This window comes from Macrotis lagotis, chromosome 4 (assembly GCF_037893015.1).
Source record: "Macrotis lagotis isolate mMagLag1 chromosome 4, bilby.v1.9.chrom.fasta, whole genome shotgun sequence".
Taxonomy (NCBI): Eukaryota; Metazoa; Chordata; class Mammalia; order Peramelemorphia; family Peramelidae; genus Macrotis; species Macrotis lagotis.
Window position 1 is genome coordinate 226,074,864 of NC_133661.1, and position 26,729 is coordinate 226,101,592.

General features: G+C 33.9%; 1 protein-coding gene across 3 annotated transcripts in view; it reads left to right on the forward strand.

Moving 5' to 3' along the window:
• Positions 1-26,729, forward strand: part of RPS6KA5 (ribosomal protein S6 kinase A5) — a 238,733-nt gene that overhangs the window by 53,098 nt on the left and 158,906 nt on the right. For all 3 annotated transcript variants that reach the window (XM_074235503.1, XM_074235501.1, XM_074235504.1), the window contains exon 2: positions 11,515-11,586. In XM_074235503.1, the coding sequence (XP_074091604.1) occupies positions 11,515-11,586 (72 nt within the window). The remainder of the gene's footprint in view (positions 1-11,514; positions 11,587-26,729) is intronic.

Below are 26,729 nucleotides of genomic sequence, written 5' to 3' on the forward strand. Positions count from 1 at the left end.
GGAATGGCTTTTTTTTTTAATTTGACTCAGTTCTCTGTATATTTTAGAAATGAGTCCTTTATCAGAAGCATTAGTTGTAAAGATTGTTTCCCAGTTTACTACATTTCTTTTGATCTTGGTCATGGTGGTTTTGTCTGTACAAAAGCTTTTAATTTAATGTAATTGAAATCATCTAGTTTGTTTTTAGTGATGTTCTCCATCTCTTCCTTAGTTGTAAACTGCTTCCCTTTCCCTAGATCTGACAGGTAAACTAGTCTTTGATCTTCTATTTTGCTTATAGTATTGTTTTTATGTCTAAATCCTGTATCCATTTGGATCTTATGTTGGTATAGGGTGTGAGGTGTTGGTCTAATCTAAGTTTCTTCCATATTTATTTCCAATTTTCCCAGTAGTATTTATCAAAGAGTTTTTAATCCCAATAGCTGGACTCTTTGGGTTTGTCAAACAGCAGGTTACTATAATCGTTTCCTGCTATTGCACCTAGTCTATTCCACTGGTCCACCACTCTATTTCTTAGCCAATACCAGACAGTTTTGATGACTGATGCTTTATAATATAATTTTAGATTGGATAGGGTTAAACCCCCTTCTTTAGCACTTTTTTAAATTGAATCCCTAGAAATTCTTGACTTTTTATTTCTCTATGTGAATTTACTTACAACTTTTTCTAACTCATTAAAGTATTTTTTTTGGAATTTTGATTGGTAGGGCAGTAAACAGGTGGTTTAGTTTTGGTAAAATTGTCATTTTTATTATATTAGCTCAGTCTATACATGAGCAGTTGATGCTTGCCCAGTTATTTAAATCAGATTTTATTTGCGTGAGAAGTGTTTTGCAAATGTTTTCAAAAAGTTTCTGAGTCTGCCTTGGCAAATAGACTCCCAGGTATTTTATATTGTCTGAGGTTACTTTGAATGGGATTTCTCTTTCTAGCTCTTCCTGTTGTGTCTTGCTAGTCATATAATAGAAAAGTTGAGGATTTATGAGGTTTTATTTTATATTCTGCAACTTAGCTAAAATTGCTGATTGTTTCCAGTAGTTTTTTGGATGATTTTTTGGGATCACCATCATGTCATCTGCAAAGAGTGAGAGTTTTGTCTCTTCCTTCCCAATTCTAATTCCTTCAATTTCTTTTTCTTCTCTTATTGCTGAAGCTAACATTTCTAATACAATATTGAATAGTAGTGGTGATAGTAGGCATCCTTGTTTCACCCCTTATCTTATTGGGAATGCCTCTAGCCTCTCCCCGTTGAATATAATGCTTGTTGATGGTTTCAGATAGATATACTGCTTATTGTTCTAAGGGACAGTCCATTTATTCCTACACTCTCTAGCGTTTTTAATAGGAATGGGTGCTGTATTTTGTCAAAAGCTTTTTCAGCATGTATTGATATAATCATATAATTTATGATTGGTTTATTGTTGATATAAGTAATTATACTAACAGCTTTCCTAATATTGAACCAACCCTGCATTCCTTGGATAAATCCTACTTGTTCAGTATGTATTATCCTAGTGATAACTTGTAATTGTTTTGCTAAGATTTTATTTAATATTTTTATATCTATATTCATCAGAGAGTTAGGTCTATAAGTTTCTTTCTCTGTTTTAACTCTTCCTGGTTAAAATATCAGCACTATATTGGTGTCATAGAAAGAGTTTATATAGAATTGGAACCAATTGTTACTTAAATGTTTGGTAGGATTCACTTGTTAATCCATCAGTCCCTGGAGAAATTTTCTTAGGGAGTTCAATGATGGCTTGTTGGATTTCTTTTTCTGAGATCGGGTTGTTTAGGTATTCAGTCTCCTCTTCATTTAACCTGGGCAACTTATATTTTTGTAAATATTCGTCCATTTCACTTAGATTGTCAAATTTATTGGCATAGAGTTGGGCAAAATAATTCTGAATTATTACTTTAATTTCGTCCTCATTGGTAGTGAGTTCACCTTTTTTTTTTCTTTTTGATTTTTGCAAAGCAAATGAGGTTAAGTTCCTTGTCCAAGGCCACACAGTTAAGTAATTATTATGAAGTGTCTGAGGATGTATTTGAACCCAGGTACTCCTGACCCCAAGGTTTATTCACTGCCCTGCCTAGCCTCCCCGAGTTCACCTTTTTCATTTATGATACTAGCAATTTGGTTTTCTTCTTTCTTTTTTTTAATCAAATTGACCAGAGTTTTATCAATTTTATTAGGTTTTTCCTAAAACCAACTCTTGGTTTTATTTATTAATTCAATAGTCTTTTTGCTTTCAAGTTTATTAATTTCTCCTTTAATTTTTGGAATTTCTAATTTGTCTAATTGGGGGTTTTTCATTTGTTCTTTCTCTAATTTTTTTATTTGCATTTTTAGTTCATTGATTTCCTCTTTCTCTGATTTATTCATGGAAGTATTTAAAGATAAAATATATCCCCTGACAGCTGCATTGAGTGAATCCAATAGGTTTTGCTATGTTGTTTCATTATCGTCATTATCTAGAATAAAATAATTCTTTGTATAATTTGTTGTTTGATCCACTCATTCTTTCAAATGAGGTTATTCAGTTTCCAATTAGTTCTGGGTCTATATCTCCCTGGCCCAATATTGCATTTGATTTTTATTGCATTGTGATCTGAGAAAGATGTATTCACTACTTCTGCCTTTCTGCAATTGATCATTAGGTTTTTATGCCCTAGTACACATGTAAGTGCCATGTACTGTAGAAAAAAAAGTATATTCTTTTCAATCCCCATGCAATTTCCTCCATATGTCTATTATATCCAGGTTTTCTAACAGTCTGTTTACCTCCTTAACTTCTTTCTTGTTTACTTTATGATTCGATTTATCTAAATCTGAGAGCAGGAGGTGGCTCCCAGTAGTAGCGTTTTGCTGTCTGTGTCTTCCTGTAGTTCTTTCAGTTTCTCCTCTTAAGAATTTGGATCCCATTGGGTGCATACATATTCATTATTGAAATCACTTTATTGTCTATGGCACCTTTTAGGAGCATGTAGTTTCCTTATCTCTTTTAATAATATCTATTTTTCAGCTGCTTTGTCTAAGATTAAGGATTGCTACCCCTACTTTTTTCACTTCAGCTGAAGCAAAATATATTTTACTCCAACCTTTTACCTTTACTCTGTATGTATCTCTCTGTTTCAAATGAGTTTCTTGTAAGCAGCATATTGTAGGATTCTGGTTTTTAATCCAGTCTGGTATTTGCTCACATTTTAAAGCATAAATCATCCCACTATCATTCAAAGTTATAATTACCAATTCTTTATTGCCCTCCATGCTATATTCCCTCTGTTTGTATTTTTCCCCCCTTTTCCCCCTTTATCTGCATTACCCATTGTTTCTGAATACCACCCCCTTCAGTGTGTTTGCCCTCCTATATCTACTCCTTCCCGTTTCCCTTTTCCCTTCCCTGTTTCTGTCAGTTTCTCTTTTTCTCTCCTTCCCTGTCTCCATCCTCCCCTCCCCTTTTCTCCTTTTAATACTTGACAGGTAAGATTTTTTTAAAAGTTAACTTAATATGTCTATAAGTTAACTTCAAGTCAAGTCTGATTAGAGGAAGACTCAGGTGTTTCTCATCTCCTCCCTTCTTCCCCTCTATTACAGTAGGTCTTTTGTACCTCTTTATGTAATAAGATTTACCCCTTTCAGTTACCTCCCTCCTGCCATCTCTTTCCTTTCCCCCTTTTTAAGGAGGAAGTGTTTTTAAAGGCAAATCCTGAGATCGATGGTCTTTTCCTGGTTTTTTTTTTAATCAGATTTCTGTTGAGCTTTGTTCTGTAGCATTTATGAGGGAAGATCAGGAGATTAGCACTGTGCCTGTGTTCTCTCTGCCATCTTGGCTGCAAGTGGAGGGGGGGGTCACAAGATTTTAAAGAGAGAGAGAGAGAAGAAGAAGAAGAAGAAGAAGAAGAAGAAGAAGAAGAAGAGAATAAGATAGAGGGAAATACACATCAGTCATAATTGTGAATTTTGAAACAAGAGGATATTAGAATGGATTGTAAACTAGAATCTAGTAGTATTTTTGTTTACAAAAAACATACTTGAAAGAAAAGATGCACACAGAATTGAAACAAGGGATTGGTGAAGAATCATATTTCATCTGTAGTAAAAAAAAGTGCATCAATCATGGCTTCAAAGAATTAAAATTAAATTAAAAAAATAAAAGATAATCATGGAATTTCTATTTTGCATAAGATAATATATAGAGAAATGAAATTAATATCAATACTGAACATTGTATCAAATAGCACATCATCTAATCCTCAGGGGAAAAGTTAAATTAGTTACAGGAAAAAATAGTAAAATTCTCATAGTGGGAGGCTTAAATTTGCTCCATCTGGATCAACATAATTTAAGGAGTTAAATAATCTAAGAAGTTAAAAATCTGAATACAGTTTTGTAAAGTTAAATCTAATAGATCTCTGAAGAGTATTGAATGCAAATAGAAGTTTACTGTAATATTTCTGAGCTGTGCATGGCACCGTCACCAAAATCCATCATCTATTAGGGTGCTGAAACCTTACCAACAAATACAGAAAAATAGAAATCTCAAATGCAATAATACTAAATATAATCAAAATTATACTTAATAAATGATCTTTGAAGGAAAGGCAGAACATCAATGGGTAACTAGTACCTTAATCTTAAAGAATGGGTGAGTCAAAGAACAAATTATGGAATCAATAATTTCTTTAAAGATGACAGCCATGAGATAGCATACCAAAATTGTGCGATATACCCAAAGCAGTACATGTAGGAAATTTTAATGTCTCTAAACATCAATAAAAGCAAAATACCCCCCACAGATTAATTAATTGAGCATGTAAATAAAAAAATTAAAAACCTTTAATTAAATACCAAAATAGAAATCTCCAAAAAAAAATCACAGGTTGTATTAACAAAGTTAAAAACTGAAAAAATCTATTGAATAAATAAAACTAGAACTGTTTGAATCCTAAGCCATTAATAAATTTGATTAAAAAAAGAAATGTGAAAAATTGGTGGTACAAAAACGAAATGAGTGAATACACAACCAGTGAAGAAAAAAATAAAAGCAATTTTAGGAGCTATTTTGTCCAACAATATGCCAATAAAACTGACAATCTAAATGAAGTGGTTGTATATTTAGTATTAAAATTGTACAGATTAATAAAACAAGAAATAGAATAATTAAGTAATCCTATCTTTGAAAAATGAAATTGAACAAACCATAAATGAACTCCCAACAGACCAGTTGGATTAACAAATGAATTCTATCAAACATTTTAAAGAAACAGTTTCAGTGCTATGTAAACTATTTAAAAAATAAGTAAAGATAGGGGTTCTTTCAAATTCCTTCAGTCACAAATATGGTTTTGATATCTAACTCATTGATTGTCAAAATAGAGGAGAGAACTGTAGTAGACCAATTTCTCTAATGACTATTCATGCAGAAATTTAAAATAAAACACTATCAAGGAATGTTAGCTAGAAATGTTAGTTATAGCAATAAGAAAATAAACAAAATTACAGGATAAGGTAAAAGGAAGCAAAGCCATCACTTTTGCAGTTGATAATGGTGATTCATTAAATGGATAACTAAAAAGCTAGTTGAAACAATGAACAACTTCAGCAAAATTGCAGAATATAAAATAAATTCACACAAATCATCCATATTTCTATATTCTATCATCAGGTTGAAAATAGAGAAATTCCATTAAAAAAATCTCTTCGGATATTATAAAATGATGGGGGTTTGCATGCCAGGAACTTTATAAACACCATTCCAAAATAGTTTTTACACAAATAAAACCAGATCTAAATAATTGGAGAAATAATATTGCTCATGAATGGGATAAGCCAATATAATAAAAATGATCATACTAGATAAATTAATTTATCTTTTCAGTGCCATATCAATTCAGTTGCCAAAAAGACTTCATTATATAGCTATACAAAAATGTCCTTCATTTGAAGGAACACAAGGGTCAAGAATATCAAGGAATCAATAAAAATGGAAGAGGACCCACCAATCAGCTCATCCTCTACTACAAGCCATAATTGTCACAATACTTTTTATTGAGCAAGAAATAGAAAAATGGAATAGAAGCAAATGAACATAGTAATCTGATGTTTGGTAAACTCAAAGATGCCCTACTAGAGTAAGAATTCACCATTTAACAAAAATGTTTGGAAAACTGGGAAACAGTCTGTCATAAACTAAATGAAGACCATCATTTCACAATATACCAAAATATGGTCCAAAAAGAGTTGTAATTTAGACCAAAAAAAAGTTGGTATCTTCCATGTTGGAAGATGTTACCTGACAAATCATTTCCTGACAAGACATTACCTGATATAGCGAAAAAAATTCATGACCAAACAAAATAAGTATTTACTGATTGACTAGTCAAACAAGAGATAGAAGAGAAATAAAATGGACAATTTTGATTACATAAAATTAAAGTTTTTGTACAGATAAAACCAAGGCAGCTAAAATAAGAAGAGAAACAGAAAATTGGAAGAAAATTTTACCACAAGTTTCTCTGATAAAGGTCTCAGTGACCCTTATTATGTATTTGTGGTATAGAAGTCACTTTTCAAAAATCAAAACAAAGACTTAGCTACCTTGGAAACAGAAAGTAATTTATTGCATTCTTATGAGAAGGCAGTAATCCCTTCATTGCACCAACCAGATAGTACAAGGAGGAACTGCACTAATGCAAACTCTGCCTCCCTAGCCCCCTTCCCCTTATCCCATTGGCTGGGCTTCTGAGGGCACTATCTATCCAAGGAAATCTTCTCCAACATCAAGAACAAAAAAAAAAAGAAAATAACAAAGGTAATTTCATGTGATTATTAAGATCTGGGGGGAGGAGGTGGCAGGACATAATTTTCACAGCCTTATAAACAAGATCTGGGCAGGGGTAGGCAGAGCATAGTTCATTTCAAATATGTTTTTTGTAAGTTTAGCTGGGACAACAGCAATAATGTTGATAGCAGTAATAATAACAGTAATGTAACAGTAATATACAATTAACCCTTTTGAGGAGGCTTCACCTCTGGGGAACTACCTCTTATACTGTTATACAGTGAACTGAGCCAAAGAATAAGAGCCATTGCCCAATTAACAAATGGTCAAAGTATATGAATAAGCAATTTTCAGAGGAAGAAATCTATACTATCAGTAGCCTGTGAAAAAATGCTTTAAATCACTAATCAGATAAATGTAAGTTAAAATAATGAGATATCACCTCAGATCTATCATAGATAGCTAACTGATGCAGCACTGACCTTGAGTCAGGAGGATAGGAGTTTGAATCTGGTCTCAGACTTTTGACATTTACTAACTGTGTGACCTTGAACAAGTCAATTAACCCTGATTGCTTTGCATCCATGGTCATCTCCAGTTGGCTGATTCATATCTGGCCCCTGAATACAGATAGCTCTGGAGAAAAGAGTGATGCTGGTGATTTAGCACAACATCCTCTCACTCAAATTCTCTCACATGCTTGTCATAGTAGTACCTCCCTGATGTCATGGTCTTGTTTGAGAATGAAGGACAGACATCATCAGCATCAATAATTTAAGACTGCATATGTGTGTGTATGTGTATGTATAAATATCCACATGTTATTTGACCTTCTAATTTTTTAAGATAAAATGATTTTGTCTTTTTTAAAATTTCAATTATTTTTTCAAAGGTTCATTTTGAATATATATTGTGGTGTGGTTGATAAAGAATAATATATTTCATATTTCTGGGGGTTTTTATTTGTTTGAGTTTATTTTTATGCCCTTGTACAGTTTGCTTTTTTTGGACAGGTATCCTTTGCAGTTGAAGAATATGTAAACTTTTTATTTCCATCAACAGAGATCTATTATATAGGACATCTGAAAAGATTTGATTCAACTTATATTTAAAACTTAAACTTATACTAAGACTTTTGAGAGTATATGACTTTTCTAAAAATTACTAAGGTCTTTATATGTTTATTTTTTGTTAGTTTTTTCTAGATTTAAAAGGAGCATATTAAAATTACTGTTATAGTTTATTTTCTATTTCTCTTTATATTATTATTATTAACTTTTCCTTCTCTGCTATTTGATAATATATATTAAGTATGTATTATCTCATCGCCATTGTCTCCAAAATGCATTTTTCTGCTAGTGTCTTAATTATCTATTATAACATTGCTTTGTTTGAAATCATAGTTGCCACCCCTGCTTTCTAAAATTCACCCTAAGAATAATAAATTCTGCTACAGCCCTTCAGCTTTTTTTCTGAATCTTTATGTTTCAAAAGTATTTCTTATTAATGATGCATTGTTGGATTCTACTTTACTAATGCAATTTGATAAAATCCTCTATCTTATGGGTGAATCAGTTCCATCTATTTTCATAGTTATGGTTGTTAATTGTTATTTTCCTCTACTAAATACTTTACTTTTTCTTCTCTTTACTCCCTGCTTGACTCTTTACAATGAAGAGAGAAGTGCTAAATGAGAAGGAATCTGATCAACTCTAGTAATCTATAATTGAAAAAGTTTTCTCCTACTCCTTAACTCTTATTCTTTTCAATAGTCCAACCTTTGCTCTATAGTTCTTACTCTTTTTTCCTTTTTTTTTTAAATCCCTTCTGTCTTTTCCTTTATGATCCATCTTCTAAAGATATTTATTTTGTTTGGCACTGTTCACTTCATGACTCTACCTTTGAGAGAGCTGTGTCTTCCCTACAGTTTTTTAAATTCCTATCTTACCTAGAAATCCAACACCATGGAAATTTAAGTTATATCTATTTATACCTTTTTTTCCCCTGTCACTGAAATTGCTATGTGGAGTAGTGTAGCATCAATTTTTAGTGCAGGCCAATGATTTTCCAAACTTTTTCAATCTGTGATTCTTTAACAAGTCAAAAAAGACTGTATGCCTCTATCCATTGTAATCTCCATCCTCAAACAAAGCAAAATCAAAATTTAGAAACTTTAACAATTTGAAGGATGGATGTTACTACTTGTTGATGCTATTGAAATTGAAGTTGTAATGTTTCTTTAAATTAAATATCATGAAAATGAAAGATAACTCGACTCATTGAATTAAAAATATGTGTCAGAACCAGGATTTGGAACATAAAGGGTTTTTTTTTTTTAACAGAATTGATTCCTCTTGCTATCATTTTAGTGTTATCTTGACATCCAGTAACCTCTAAGATCTTTTCCAGTTATACATCTATGATCCTATAAACCCCTGGACAGATGTATACAGTGCAATCTTAATAAATATTACTTATTTACTGCTCCACACAACATGTTAGCTCTGACACATACTGGTTTTTGTGATTTGGACAAGTTCCTTGTCCTCTCATTGCCCCTAAACAATTCTTTAAGTTGTGGAAGTGTTGCATGGCATCTTTGATGATGGAAGTTTCTTCTCTAAAAATTTCCACACCAACAAAATCATAGATCTGAACCAAAGAAACCGAGAAATGTTATTTTAAAAAACATATCCCATATACAGCATAAGAAGTCAATCCAGAGACCATCAAGAAGACTTAGGTTACCACTTAGGTAATAGCATTTGGACTACATATATTTCAAAATATACCTTAAGGAAAGAGGGTCCATTTTATCTACATTATTATAGGTAAAATTAATAAGGAAAGTATTAGTTGGGTACACTGTGAGGGGAAGTTTACTTCTAATTCTCAAGATGGCAAAGGTCCAGGGACTAACAAGATTATGGTTAATTGTGGTATGCAGAAATAATTTTAGAAACTTGTACCTTTCAGGACCCTCTCCATGACTAAAATATTGGTATGGGGGTAACTCAGTGGTGCAATGGATAGAGCACCAGCCCTGGAGTCATGAGTACCTGAGTTCAAATTTGGCCTCAGACACTTAATAATTACCTAGCTGTGTGGCCTTGGGCAAGCCACTTAACCCCATTCCCTTGCAAAAAAAATGGTATGGAAATAAAAATGAAATGTAGTCTTTGCCATGTGTAAACAGATGACTCATTAAATATATTTTAATTTATATTATTAGGCATGATAAATATTATAGATAAGACTAGTTAGTAAAGCACATCTAGGTGGCAGTGTATAGAGTGCCAAATCTGCAATCTGCAAACTCATCTTTGAGTCAAATCTGGCCTCTGACATTTAATAGCTGTCTGACTCTGAGCAAGTCATTTAATCCTCTTTGCCTCAGTTTCCTCATCTGTAAACTGAATTTGAGAGGAAAATGGCAAATCATTTTAATATTTTTGTCAAAGAAAACTGCAGATGGAATCATAGTCAAGTGACTGAACACATTTAGTTAGAAATGGATAATGTCATTATTTTAGAATGGGACAACAGATGCTTAATAATTTTGAGTGAACTAACTGGTAGTTAAAAATATGCTTTAGATTTGGAACATAAAGAGTTTTTTTAAAAACAGAATTATGATTCCTCTAGCTATCATTTTAGTGTTATCTTGATGTCCAGTAACCTCTAAGATCTTTTTCAGTTATAAATCTATGATCCTATAAACTCCTGGACAGATCTACACAGTACAATCTTAATAAACATTACTTATTTACTGCTCCACACAACATGTTAGCTGAACTGCAAAAATTAGTAAGAATTACTAAATTAATTTACTAAATTAGTAAAGAATTACTAAAAACTGTAAGAATTCTTTTTTTAGTTGTTTTTTTTTTTTTGCAAGGCAAATGGGGTTAAGTGGCTTGCCCAAGGCCACATAGCTAGGTAATTATGAAGTGTTTGAGGCCGGATTTGAACCCAGGTACTCCTGACTCCAGGGCCGGTGCTTTATCCACTGCGCCACCTAGCCACCCCAAGAATTAATTCTTTAAAGGATATAGTTTGAGAACTTTAACATATAGGATCAGATATTTTGTTAAAATTTATTAATAGTTGCAGGAAAATTTTGAGCAGGTTTGGCCAGATCACAGTATTTAAGAGCAGTAATGATGTATGAAGAGACTGTCTAGTTGCCCTCTATTCTCTAACAATTATCCCTCCTATCTAAACTATTTAAGTTTAGCAAGTCTGAGATAGCAAGGAACATTTTTAAAGTATTTGTGCAAAAGAATAATTTTGTGAGTGCATATAGTTTATTTTTTAAAATATTCTTTCATACCTATTTTCATAGGATTTTTGAATTGAATAGAACCTTAGAGATTGCATAGCCCTATTCTGGCATCATTTTTAGAAATAAAAAAATGAAGCCCTAAGAGTGACAGTCACAAGTTAAGTGACTTGTCTAAGGTCACACTGGACTAGTGACCAGACTAGTACTTGAATCTAGTAATCTTAGTCCAATCTCTTATTTATTTTTGTATTTTCCCCTGTGTTAAAATTTAAAAATAAAAAATGTTAAAGATTCCATCTAAGAGTAGTAAATTTAATTTACTTTTTAAATGTTTTTATGTATTTGTGTTAAATTTAACAGTCTTTTGATATCTGATAGTGTTAGAAATTCACTTTGGTAAATCAAGATTTATAACATGTTTTTTTTCTTGATTTTACATTTTAGCCAATTTAACAGGACATGCGGAGAAAGTGGGAATTGAAAATTTTGAACTTCTGAAGGTTCTTGGAACAGGAGGTAAGATTTTTAGGTTGCTTTTTCAGATTGATATTTGCTCATAAATATTTTTCCAGCATTAAGTTTGTAACCAAGTTCTCAATGAAGAGACGTATATTAAGCTTCTACTGTGTGCCAATGATTTTGCTAGTCATTGGGGATATTAATAAAAACAATGAAATATACTCTTCTGTTAAGAAGCTCAAATTGAAACAGGAGAGATAAGAAATATATGCATAATAAATAGAAATAGTTTGTAAAGAGGGCACTTGGAATTGTAGGGGATGGTGGATAGGTTTCATTTATTTGGTTTTACTTAACATTGAGTCTTGAAGGAAGAGAAATTTTCTAGAAGAAATATGTACATGGCAGATGACCAATGCAAAGGCAAAAATGGGGATGTAAGATATAGAGAATAACTGTGTGAAGAACCTCTGCTCCTCTTTTGAGAAGGACAGTTTGCCTGGAGCTCAATGTAAACAGTCTTTTTTCCCCCTAAATTCTTTAAGTCTAGGAATTTGGGGGATATTATGAATTTTTTACTGCATTTGTACTAAAGTATGGGCATTTTGTGGTTATGTTTAAAATTTTTATCTTTAAAATCCAAAAAAAACCCTACTTAGACATAACATAATTCTATTCATTACTTTTAAAATGTTCTACTTGCCTTTATTTTCTCTGGTCTCCTTTATATTCTCTTCTGTGCATTTTCATTGTGTTTCGATGTCTCCTTTTAGTTTTTTTAATCATTATTGATAACTTTTCCTCTCTCCAAATGCTTCTCCCTTCTGGGGTGGGGGGAAACCTCTTACATCAAGTAAGTCTAAACAAACAAAGCAAATTTACACAGTAGCCTTGTCATATATATATAATCTTTCTGGAAATTTGTTTTTTGATGATTTTCTCTGTTTTTTTCTCTCCCTCACCTTTGCTATCCTTTCCTGTTTATCTCATTGCTGTGTTAGATAGTTGATGTGTATCATCAGTTCCTCTGTCGCTATTGTCATATATTTCAGATAAGTGAAGTTTATGTGATGCTTGCTCCTCCACTACTTTCTTCATGTTTTTAATATTGTTTTTCTCTTGCACCCCAATTCTTTGATTTTATGACTCATATACTGAGGTTGGTATGTACTTAATCTTAATATAGCAATTTGTGTGCAATTTTGTATATGATTGTTAATTTTCTTTTTTTGTTTGTGGCCAAGACCCTGAAAACTCATGAAGGATATCAGATTTTAATTATATTTGATATATAAAGAGTATAAACTTTGTCTGAACTATCTTTTTCTGTGTTCCTGTTGTCTCCTTCTTAGGATCAGGAAGGGATATTATTGCTATTCTAACTCACTAGGGTCCATTGTAGAAACCTTCCTACCAGGGCTTCTCATTGTTATCTTGTGATCTGATGATTGTCTAGTGCTAATAAAGAAGACACAGAGTACAATAGCATTCCTGAGCTTGACTGCCTCTTTTTTAAAAAAAATTCTTTTTGGTTCTTTTTCTTTAGTTTTTTTATTTCTGTCTCATGATTAAACTCTGACCTTTGTTTCAACCTATATTCAATTCTTAATTCAGGCCTTGTTCTTAGTATCTCTCTACAAACAGATCTGGCATAGTATCAGAGATTCTAAAAAATTCCTAAGACATTACATCTTAGATTATAGAAATATTGTTTTATATTTGTTTCAAATAATTATTTAAACCAAATTATTATCATCTATATTCATAATTTTAATTAGAAATTCATAAAATAAAACCTTTTAAAGTTTTGATATTTGTAAGCTATAACATAAGTTTATAAGTTTAATTCTGTTGTTGTAAAATAATTTTGCAAGTGCTAGAAACATGTTTACTATATTCAAGTTTTGTATCCTTACCATTTCTGCAGTCTTGGACATGTGACTTAGCCTCCTGCACCTAAGTTGCCTCATTTGTAAAGTGAGGGATTTGAACCAAATGACCTCTGATATCCCTTCTAGATCTAAATTTATGATTCTGTGATTTTATCACACTTCAGCATCTATTCCAGATCTTCTCTTCTCAAGCTATTTAAACCACTCTCCTTTTTAAAAAAATTTTAGCTTCATTTTGTGTCTATTGACAAATATTGTACTCTACAGCCGAATGCAATACAATGGGAGGGGAAGTGTGTTGTAGCCTGAAAACAGAAGAGAAATTTTGTTTGAACATGGACACTCATAATGTGAGAGGGCTGAGGACTGGGTAATATTTCCCTTTTTTGAAAACAACTTTGCCTCCTAGTTCATTAAGAAAATCAGAGGTATTCACTGTGAGCTTTCTCATAGGCAGCCCCATTATTATTCTTAAGGTATAGGTCTGACCAGTAACCAGTCAACAGGCATTTATTAAATGTCTACTTTATTCCGTGGTATTATGCTAGGTACTAAGGTACAAAGTCAAAGGTGAAATAACTCCTACCTCCTAAGAGTTTACAACCTATTGGAGGAAACAACAGGTAGGTACAAGATAAATACTGGGGGTAATATTGGGGAAAGTCACTAGCATTTAGAGGAGAGGGGAACCAGGAAAGACCTTCTGTATACAGAAAGTGATCATCAAAGCTAATCTTTGAAGTAAATTAAGAATTCAGAAAGAGAAGGTGAAATATCTTGTTTGAATAAAGGCTAAGTGGAAGGCCAGATTACCTGGATCAAAGTGTGAAGGGAAATTATGTAGAAGACCATTGGAAAGGCAGTTTGGAGCCATATTGTGAAAGGCTTCAAATTTCAGAGAAAGATATTTGTATTTGATCCTAAAGGCAATAAAGAGACTGAAACTATTTGGGTATGACTTAACTAATGCTTTAGAAATATCATTTGGCAGCTGTGTGGAGGATAAATTAGAGGGGAGAAGGATGTGTGTTTGTGTGTGTGTGTGTGTGTGAGAGAGAGAGAGACAGACAGACAGACAGACAGACACTGAGACCAACCAATCAATGTAGCTGCTACTTGAGTTCGGTTCTCCCTATGAGGAATCATTATTCAGACTCTGGAAAGCAAGGGTGGAAAGAACATAAAAATTTATTAAAAGTAGTTACAATACATAAGAACATGATAGGTAAAGTTAAGAGTTTAAGGAAAAGCCACGTGGATTTGGCAAGCTGGCTGGCAGGCTCAGTTGAACTTTGGAAAAAGAGAAGAGAGAGAGAGAGGGGGAGGGAGGAGAGACAGAGACAGACAGTGAAAGAGGAGACAGAAAAGGGCAAGCAGCCATGAAGCTTGGGCTAACCCAAAGTGAAGCCCAAGGAGCTCCACATGGTATAATGAAGAGCCAAAGGAAAACCTATCCTGGATGTGAGGCCAGAAGAAACAAGCCAGCTCAAAGGGGCAGTTTCTCCTGTTAAATACCCCTCCGTTGTAGGGTGAACTGAGGTGGTCCTTGGGGTGTGGTCTTTCACCTCGTAGTCAGTAACTTCCAAAGTGCTGGTCCTTCTGTCTCAAGGTACTTGATGTCCAATTTTAACACATTTCCTAACTGACAATGTCCAGGCCAAAGTTTAGTCGAGGTAGAAATGGAGGATAAGCTACAACAGGGTCAAGGGGAGGTAGGATACAATCAACTGTCCAAGGGAAGCAGAATCTCAACTCCACACATTGGAAAAGAAATTTTTCTGCTTATTCACAATTCTCTACATCATTTCCCTGCATCATCAAGACATACCTTCAGAAGGAGTGATGAGACTTGAGCTGTCTCCTTGAAGTGGATGAATGTGAGAAATACTGTAGAGGTTGAATCTTCAAGATTTGGCAACCAGTTGGATATGTTGAGTGAAAAGGAGTGAAGAGTCTAGTACAAGATTGAGATTGTGACCGTGTCACTCCCTTGCTCAAGAATCTTAAGGGGTTCTTTGTTGATTATAGAATAAAATTTAAAACTGTTAGGTTGGCATTTAAATCTATTTATCAGCATTTTCTCATAAATTATGTTCAATTTATTATTTTTGTGCATGGTGTTTCATCTGATCAAATGAAATCATATTTGTAAAGAACTTATCACAGTGGCTAGCACAGAGTAGCCATGCAATAAATGCTTATTCCCTCTTCCCCCCGAATAGAATGAAAACTACTTAGGTAAGGGAATTTTTTTGTTTATATCCTTTACTTGTAGTAGGCATGTTCAACATGTTCAATAATGTTGAATTGAATAAAATTGGCAGAATGGTAGATCATAGTATTTATGAGAATATAGGATAATTATAAATATAATCATTAAAAGCAATTGCCTGGAGCATTTCATATATCTGAATTTTATTTCCATATTTAATGGCTAGAGTAGGGAATTTTTAAAAAATAAATATAACAAAGGCTAAATTTATATAAAAATTTTAATTATTTATCTTGGAGAATAATATTAGACTGCGTTTTTACAAACTTCTGTTTTTAACAACACTTGGAAGAAAAGAAGAACCTTAGAAAATATCTTTTATATATTCTTCTTTTTGGAGAAGAAACAAAAATATCTGAAGAATTGATTTTTATATATGTTATAACATTAACTAAATAATATGAAAGTATTGCTTTCAAAATAAAATATTTTAATGTGAGTTTATGTAGTCAACAATTATAACATTTGTCAAATGAAGCCTATTTTATGTTTTTAAATTTAAAACACTTTCTAGTTTTGAATTCTCTCCCTTCTCTATTCCATCCCCCACACATTGAGAAGGCAAGAAATACAATACCTGTTATGCATATTAACTCAAGTAAAACATATTTTCACATTAGCCATATCAGTTGCGTGTTAACTGGTTGTATTGTTCATTTTTTCAGGCCTTTCTGTCCACAAAACTTGGAAGTATTCTTTTCTTCTTTTCTGTTTTTCATCCCCTAATTCAATTTTTCTCTTATGGAAATAATGTCTCTTATTCTTCCTTTCTTAAGTAAAGTCTTGGGAGGCAGAGGGAACTAGCCTTCATATAGATAGTAACTATAATTTTTTAGTTAAGATTAATTCAGAATCTGGTCTCCTTGAATTTAACCAGAACCTCATCTAAATTGTCTCTCCATTGTTTCTTGACTCCTGCTGCCAATCTAATTCTCTTATAATTTGCAACATGTTATTCCCTTATTGACAAATTTAGCATAATGACTCCCTCAGAGTCATAGAATCTATGGTTTCCTACCTATAACAATGACTAATGAGTAGTTCACTCCTTAGAAAGGTTTCTATTCCTTTGTTACCGTTTGCTTCAATTACTGTAATGGCCCCATAATTGATATTCCTATTTCTAGGTCCTCTTCTCTCGAAACCATTCCTCAGTCTTCCCCCCAAATTTTCTATGATTCCTTGGTGCCTCTAGGATAAAGCACAAAATTTCCAGTCTTACAATTAAAGCCTCCCACATCCTTACTCACCATTTTGGTCTTATTTCACATTATTTACTCCTTTTTAAAAAAAAAGTTCAGTATAATTTAATTTTCAATTCTGAATTATTTTCCTTACCCACTTTTCCCACAACTCCTTGAAAGGGCAAGAAAAACAAAGCTCGTTACAAATATGTAGAGTCATGTAAAAAATACTTTTTCATTAGCAATGTTCCAAAAAAAAAGAAAAGAAGGGAGGGTAGTTGGCGCAGTGGGTAGAGCACCGGCCCTGGAGTCAGGAGTACCTGAGTTCAAATCTGGTCTCAGATACTTAATAATTACCTAGCTGTGTGGCCTTGGGCAAGCCACTTAACCCCATTGCCTTGCGAAAAAAAGAAAAGAAAAGAAAATATGCTTCAGTCTGCATTTTTGAGTACATGAGCTCTCTATCTGAAGGTGGGGTAATATGTTTCATCATAATTTCATTAGAATTGTAGTTATTTATGATGATCAAATTTACTAAGTCTTTCACAGTTGCTCTTTATAATTTTATTATATAAATTATTTTTCTGATTTTGCATCAGTTCATATGGGCCATCCCAGGTTCTACTGAAACCATTTTCTTATTCATTTTTATAGAACAATAATATTCCATCACAATCATGTACCATAACTTATTCAGTCATTCTCCAGTTAATGAGCATCCCTTCAGTTTCTACTTCTTTGCTACTACAAAAAAGAGCTGCTATAAATATAAATAAACTATAACTAAAAATAAAAATAATATAAATAAAAATAATTAAAAAGATTTCTGTTCCCTTTTTTAAATCTTTGGAATATAGATCTAGTAGCAGAATTGTGAGGAAAGAGGGAATGCATAATTTAATAGAGTTTTTGGCCTAGTTCCATGTTGCTTTCTAGAATGGTTAGCTAATTCACAGTTCTGCCAATAGACCATTAATGTGCCTGTTTTCCCAGTTTTTCCAGCATTTGTCATTTCTCTTTTTTGTCATCCTAGCCAATCTGATGGTTGTAAGATTATATAGATTGTAAGATTATATATATTTCTAATTATTACTTTTCTTTGTAGACTTAGATTCATTCCTAAATATGATTCTTTGTATGCTTTGTAGCCAGTCTTTCTATGAAAATCACCAAAGAAATTATAAGGAAAATAAATGGAAAAGTTAGATATGATTTACAAGAATTCATGTTAAAGGCAAATTTGGAATCCTTTTGGAAGAAAAGTTTAAAAGTCATTTTTAGGACTTAAGTAAGAGACTCTTAATATCCCAGGGAACCTCTTTAACCATAAATTTTTCTCTTCTTGATAGGGTCTTTGTATTTATCAAAGACTAGGCTTCTGTGTTCATTTCCTTCTCATTTGTTGTATATAATCTTTTCCTCCTATCAGTCTCTACATTAATTAATCAATAACAAATCATTTTAATGATAATTGCTTTGTAGTGTAATTTAAGATTTGGTACTGCTAGACCTCCTTTCTTGTCATTTATATCATTAATTATCTTGAGGCCCTTTTTTGTTCCACCATATAAATTAGGTTCATTTTTTTTCTAATGCTATTAAGCAGTTCTTTGGCAATTTAATTGTTATGTCATTGAATGAATAAATCTAGGTAGTAATAAAAAGTTTATTATATTAGCTTGACCTACTTGATCAATTTATATTTCTCCAATTTTTTAGGTCTATCTACTTATGTCTAAGGTATATTTTATAGTTCTTTTCATATTAGTTCCTCAGTTAATATTTCTCCAACTTAATTTAGATTTGTATTTATGTAAAGTATATTTTGTTGTACTAGTTATATAGTTTGTATGTATTTTGGCATGTATTCTCCAGCATTTCATATATTCTGTAATTATTTTAATTGAGATTGTTGTTTCTGCTGAACTTTTTGGCTAATATGTAGAAATGACAATGATTTATATATTTATTTTATATCCAGTTATTATTTGAATTAATTTTAGTTGAATAATAGTTATTATAAGTACCATTATATAGTAATTATGTACTTAGCAGTTCACAGATATCTTATTTGGTTCTTATAGCCATATGAGGTTATCCTCCATTTATAGTTGAAAAAATTAAGCAAATAAAGATTAATTGACTTGCCCAATGTCACACAGCTAGTGTCTTATGTCTGATTCAAACTCAGGTCTGATTCTTGGTTCAGTGCTTAACTGCTGGACTAACTCCCTGCCTTCCAACTGTCTATGGTTCTCCAGCAAATTTGATCATCTTTTTTTTTTAATCTTTTTTTTATTTTTTTATTCTCATTTTGTACAAATGTTTTTTTTACATTAATAAAATATTCTTGTTTAAGAGTAAACAAAATACCCCTCCCCCCCGTGAATATAGACTTGCTTGGGTGAAAAAGTAAAGGGGAGAGAAAAAAAATTAAAATTAAAAAAAATAATAGTAATAATTGTAGGTATGGCCAGGTGGCACAATGGACAGAGCACCAACCCTGGAGCCACGAGCACCCGAGCCCACATCCAGCCTCATAAACCCAACAATCACCCAGCCGTGTGACATGCAAGCCACCCAATCCCCACTGCCCTGTAAAAAAAAAAGAAGGAAAAAAAGCCCAAAATAAAATAAAATAGTAATAATAGTAGGGGTGGCTGGGTGGCAGATAGAGCACTGGTCCTTGAGCCAGGAGCACCTGGGTCCAAATCCAGCCTCAGACACCCAAAGATCACCCTGCTATGTGGTCCCAGGCAGGCCTCCCAGCCCCATTTGCCCTGCACCCTCCCCCAAATAATAACAAAAAATGTGCTTCAGTCTTTGTTCCAACACCAACAACTCTGTCATGGGTGGATCGCATTCTTTATGGTAAGTCCATCACAAAAGTTACTTCCATATTTTTACACCGTTGCCATTGCTGATCGCAACTCCCTCCTTTTGTATTTCTCCACTACCATGTACTATATTTTCTCTCTCCTTTCACTCTGACTCTGCTTTAGGGTTGCTGAGTGACGCAGCAGAAAGATCCCTGATCCTGGGGCCAAGAAGCCCTGAGCCCCCATACCACCCCTTAGGCCCAGAATCCACCTGGCCTTATGGTCCTGGGCAGGCCTTCCAATCCCAGCCCCTTCCAAGAAGTAAAAAAGAAAATGTGTTATATCTGACCACTCTCCCCCCATGGTCCATCCTCTCCTCCTTTATTCACATCCCCACCCCTTCCCCCTGCTCCCCCCTCCTTCTTACTCCAGATGTCTATACCCCATTGAGTATATTTGCTGTTTCCTCTCCTAGCCATCTCTGATGAGAGCAAAGGTTCCATCATTCCCCCTTGCCTCCCCCCTTTCATATCATTGCAATAGCTCATTGTAATAAAAAAAAATCTTATTATGTAAAATATCTTGGCCTATTCCCCCCCTCTCCTTTTGCTTTCTCCCATTGCATTTCCCTTTTTTTTCTATTGATTCCATTTTTACACCATAATTTATCTTCGAATTCAGCTTTCTCCTGTGCTTCAAGTATAAAAGCTCCCTCTACCTGCTCTATTACTGAGAAGGTTCATATGAGTATTATCAGTGTCATTTTTCTATGCACGATTGCATGGAGCTCATCATCATTAAGTCCCTCATATTTCCCTCCTCTCCTCCAATCTCCATGCTTCACCTGAGTCCTGTGTCTGAAGATCAAACCTTCTGTTCAGCTCTGGCCATTCCAACAGGAACATTTGAAATTCCCCTGGTTCATTGAAAGTCCATCTTTTTCCCTGGAAGAGGACATTCAGCCTTGCTGGGTAGTTCATTCTTGGCTGCATTCTAAGCTCTTTTGCTTTCCGGTATATTATATTCCAAGCCCTATGAGCTTCCAGTATTAGTTGCTGCTAAGTCCTGTGTGATCCTGACTGCAGCTCCACGATATTTGAACTGTGTCCTTCTGGCTGCTTGTAATATTTTCTCTTTGACTTGGGAGTTCTGGAACTTGGCTATAATATTCCTAGGGGTTGTTTTTTTGGGATCTCTTTCTCTGGGGGATCAGTGGATTCTCTCCATTTCTATTTTGCCCTCTGCTTCTAGAATATCAGGGCAATTTTCCTGTAGTAATTCTTTGAAAATGATGTCAAGGCTCTTTTCCTGATCATGACTTTCAGGTATTCCAATAATTTTTAAATTATCTTTCCTAAGTCTGTTTTCCATATCAGTTGTTTTTTCAATGAGATATTTCACATTTTTTTCTAATTTTTCATTTTTTTGGTTTTGAAGTATTGATTCCTGATTTCTGGTAAATTAATCAATCTCCCTGAATTCTCTTCTTTGTGTGAAGGATTTGTTCTCCTCAGAGAGTTTTCTTATCTCTTTTTCTGTCTGGCCAATTTTGCTTTTTAAAAGCATTCTTCTCCTCAGTAACTTTTTTAACTGTTTTATCCATTTGACCTAAGCTGGTTTTTAGCATGCTATTTTCTTCAGCATTTTTTTGGATTTCCTTGACTAAGCTGCTGACTTCATTTTCATGTTTTTCCTGCATCTGTCTCCTTTCTTTTCCCAGTTTTTCTTCCAACACCCTCATTTGATTTTCAAAGTGTTTTTTGAGCTCTGCTATAGCCTGAGTCCAATTTCTGTTTTTTTTCTTGGAGTCTTTAGATGCAGGAGCTTGTGCTTCCTCATCTTCAGACTGAGTATTTTGATCCTTCTTGGGCTTTTATGCAAAATATTTCTCAATGGTGTTCCTCTTGTTTCTCTGCTTGCTCATTTTCCCAGCCTGGGCCTGGTTTTGGGGTGCTTCCTGAGCTTTTGGGGCACTCCAACAAGGGTCTCAGTGTATGAGGCTCTGTCCTCCCTCCTGGTCTGTGAATGACCATAAGCGCCCCTCTCTGCCACGGGGCTGAGGTGGGGGGGCCCCTGCTGTTCTACGTGGGGACCTAGACTGGGATCAGGATCTGAATGTATTCAGAGCCCCAGAGTCCTGTTCCAGGGGCAGAGGACAGAGCTCACAGTCTCTCTTCACTCCCCTCCCTCAGCTCAATGGGCTCATGCCCTGGGGGTTCCTGCTTACCAGCTCTGCCTGCTTTTGTTTCCAGATCTAGGCTGCCGAAAGACCAAGCTGCTGGCTGTGTGCCCTGAGGGCTGGGCTTCACGTGCTTGCTCTGGCAGAGGTCCCCTGCTGTTCTCCCACTTTGTGCCCGGTGCTCCCTGGGGTGCAGCCCAGGAGACTCCCCCACTGCTGCGAGCTGGGGCTCCCAGTGCCCTGGGGCTGCCTCTGGAGCCTGAAGTTCTTTGGCTCTGGTAGGCCACCCCTCTGGCTGGCCGCCTCTCCGACCCAGGGAGCAGAGCCTTTCTGCTCTTTTCCAGGTTACCTTGAGTAGGAGAACTGCCTCTCTGGGTCCCTTTGTGGGTTCTGTCTGGAAAGTTTAGTTAGAGTCCTTAGCTTATGAGTTTTATGAGAGAGCGCCTAAGACTGGATCCCTTCTTGTCGCCATCTTGCCTCCGCCCCTCCAAACTTGATCATCTTAAAAAAAAATACTTTGGTTTCCTCTTCTTACTCCCTCAATTTCTCTATCTTCTCTCTTATTATGAGTAGCTTTTCTAGTTCTACATGAAAGGGTGATGGTGATAATGGACATGTTAACTTTATCCATGATCTTACTTTATCTTACTGGTAAACTTTGCTCTAGTTTATTCCCATTACATATAATGATGGCTCTTGGTTTTAGTTAGATACTTGCCATATAAAAGGGGAAAAAAAATCTGTTTATTCCTAAATTTCTAAGTTTGTTTTTTGTTTTTGTTTTTAAATAAAAAATGAGCATTATATTTTGTCAATCTTTTTGTGCTTCTGTTAATAATGAGATTTTTATTTTTCTTCTTATTACTTTGGATAGTTTTGTAGATAGTTTTCCTAGTGTTGACTCAAGCTTGATTCAACTGGTTTACATCCCACTTAGTGATCCTGTAGTCTTTGTAATAAATTTACTGTTCTTTATTTTATTTAAATTTTTTTTCATCAATTAGGTTTATTGGTTTGTCGTTTTCTTTTCAGCTCTCCCTGGTACTTTAAGTATCAAAACTTTATTTGTATCATAGAAGGAATTTGGTAGATTCCTTTTTAAAAAATTTTTCAAATAATTTTTGTAATGCTAAAATCATTTTTAAATTATTTCTTAAAAATTACATGTAAATCCATTTGTTCTCAGATATATATCTTTCTTTTATGTATTTCTAATTACTTTTCTTTGTAGACTGAGATTCATTCCTAAATATGATTCTTTGTATACTTTGTAGCCAGTCTTTCTATCACCAAAGAAATTATAAGGAAATTATAAGGAATTATAAGGAAAATAAATGGGAAAAGTTAGATATGATTTGTGATTTATCCAATGTCTTTCTCTCAGATTGAGTGATTTAAGTTTTTACTTATTTTGTTAACCTTTTCATTTTTAATTGTTGCAAATCTTCATTTCATTTATATTGTCAGTTATATTGGCATTTAATTGGATAAAATAATTTCTAATAATTTTTTATTAATTTGTTATGAATTCACCTTTTTCATTTTATTTGGTTGTCATCTTTTCTTTAATTTAAAAAATTTTTACTTTGATATTTAATTGGATTTTAAAAATACTGGCTTTATATTTTTTGGTTTTATATCCTATTCATTTATTTGATCTTTTTTTGTTGTTGTTGATGAACGTGTTTAGAGATAGTGTTTGGCTCAATCTCCAAAATTTCAATATGTTATCTTTCTGTCATTTTCTTTAATGGAGTCATTTCTGTGATTTTTTTTTTACCCACAGTTCTTTAGGAATAAGTTATTGTCTCTAATTTTTAATTTTTTTCAGTGGCCCTTTGTTGCATAATTTTAAGTTTTTGTGTTTAGCAAAAGATTTGTTTGACACTTTTACTTTCCTGCCTTATTGTAAGGACGCCATAAATAATTGAGAAATATATATGCTCTTTTTATTTTTGCTTCATTTTCCCCCTCTTTTAATTGACATCTCTACTGCATATCCAATAAAAAACCCTCTCTGCTCTACTCCCCTTCCCAACTCCCAATTAAACAAGGGATGAAAACCCGTATAACAAATAAGTATTCTTAAACTAAGTGAAATTGCACAATGATCTTTTTCCTCTTTCTGCCCTTGTGCTCCCCATTTCTGTCACATAGGAGTTCACATGCTTCATCATGGGTTTTGATCTTTTTGGATTGTTTGGTTTTTGCAAGGCAGTGGGGTTAAGTGACTTGCCCAAAGTCACACAGCTAGATGATCATTAAGTGTCTGAAGCTGGATTTGAACTCAGTTCCTCCTGACTCCAGGGCCAGTGCTCTATCCACTGTGCCACCTAGCTGCCCCATCATAGGTTTTTTTAAGTTTTTGCAAGGCAAATGTGGTTAAGTGGCTTTTCCAAGGCCACACAGCTATGTAATTATTAAGTGTCTGAGGCCAGGATTCCATCATAGGGTTTTTTTTCCAATAGATTTTATTTATTTTGAGTTTTACTATTTTTCCCCCCAATCTTACTTTCCTTCCCACAGAAGACAGTTTGCCAGTCTTTACATTGTTTCCATGGTATACATTGATCCAAATTGAATGTGATGAGAGAGAAATCATATCCTTAAGGAAGAAACATAAAGTATAAGAGAGAACAAGATCAGACAATAAGAGATCAGGTTTTATTTTGGTTTTTTCCTAAATTAAAGGTAATAGTCCTTGGTCTTTGTTCAAACAACACAGTTGCTTCTCTGGATACAGATGGTATTCTCCATTGCAGGTAGCCCCAAATTGCCCCTGATTGTTGCACCGATGGAATGGGTGAGTCCATCAAGGCCATCATAGGTTGTTAAGAGCATAGTTGGTCATTTCTTTGATCAGGGTTCTTAACTCTTTCACAACTCTTTTACAGTTGTTTTCATTGATCTTGTAGCCTTTTTTCCCCTGGGATCTGTTGACTTCATTCTGTATCAGTTCCTATGGAAACTTTCTTCATTTCATATGACATGATAGTATTCCCTTACATTTATTTAATGCTTTAGTTAACCACTCCCCAGTTACCTAAGTAGCAATCCAAGGCACTTCTTAGATTGTAATTGGATTTTTTTCCCTTTTTGTCCTTTTCTTTTCTTTTCCATTTAATCTTCCCTTCAGGATCAGGAAATTTTCTTTGCTTGCAGCTCTTTCATTCCCAGCATTATCTTCTCTCATCTCACACTTAACTTTTTGTTAGTGTGGATGTGTGTGTTCACTCCTTTGCTCATCTCAGGTGAGAGTGAGAGTCATTTCTTCCACTCTTCCACTACTTCCTCCATTTTATATTCTCATATACACTAATTTCATTTTTTTCTTTTTTTAAAAAAGTTTTTTTAAAATTTATTTAAGGCAATGGGATTAAATGACTTGCCCAAGGTCACACAGCTAGGCAGTTATTAAGAGTCTGAGCTGGATTTGAACTCAGATCCACCTGACTCCAGGGCCTGTGCTCTATCCACTGTACCACCTAACTGCCCCCATACACACCAATTTCTTCCCTTCTAACACTTTCTTCTGGTTCTGAAAAATCTAGTCAATTTTCATTTGATTTTTGAAAATTTGGTGTACAAGATTTTTTTAAGTGTTTTTCAGGGAGTCCAGTACTTTTATATCTTCTTGTGACAGCTAGGTGGCACTATGGATAGAATACCAACACTGGAGTCAGTTCAAATCTGGCCTCAGATTCTCAATAATTACCTAGCTATGTGACTTTGGGCAAGTCACTTAATCCCATTGCCTTTCAAAAATAAAACTAAAAACAAACAAATAGCTACTAAACTGAATATGGGGTCATAGTTAAAAATTAAATGGAATGTGTGGTTGGAAATACACATCTGACTTGGATGGGAGCTCAAAAGTTTTATTCAGTCTATTAAGTACCAAAAAAAAGGAAATCTCATTTATCATGTTATCAAATCAGTGTAGATCAAATCAGATCAATAGTCAAACAGTCTGTAGCTTGAATATCTCTAATGCTGCAAAACCCACTGCTTTTTGTGCATTCTATTCCACTTTTGGGTAGGTAAAATTGTTATTTGTTTCTTTACAACTTCCCTCCATTGTTCCTAGTTGTCTTTTAGGCCACAATGTTCAAATCTCTTTCCCATGAGAACTGTCATATACTTGAAGATAGCTGCCATATCCCAGTAAATTTCCTCTTATGTCCAAGCTAATGCTCCTTGTTCTTTATTCTTTTCATTTCCTCTTGTGTTAACTTGTAACTCTTAAGAGCTATCTGTGTTCATGAAGATGGCAGATCAGTGAGCCATATAGATATTCTAATCTGAAAAAGGTTTTCTCTTTTTATGTTACTTTTTGTTTTAACACCCTTGTTAACAAAACCCTCATTTTCCTGATTTTAGTTTAACTAGGAAATGTTGTTTGAGTTTAAATTTTGAACAAAATGAAGAAATTGCCACTTTAAATTTTAATCTGCCTCTCTACTTAATTTTATTCAAATAAATGGGGTAGGTGATTGAAATTCCTATTCCTTTTCCACTCCTAGTCTCTTCTTTCTCATTAAAAGAAGTAGATAAAAGTTGTTTATGTATATAGAGTGGTTTCTTGATGTCAAGGATATTCTTCATATTTTAAATCAGGTGTTAGTAATATTTGGCAACATCTCCCCAACTTCTTCAAAAGGTCATATATTTCATCTGTCTCTTATTTATTGATGATGACAATGGATTGATACTTTGAGATTTTATGTGAATCTAAAATGTCCTAGTTCCAGGAAGGGGTTGTGGTTAGTTTGCCATAATAACGGTGGAAGGTTTCCTCTAGCTAAAAATAATTGAGGAGAGAATAACAAAGCAGAGGAGTTTAGGCATAAATCT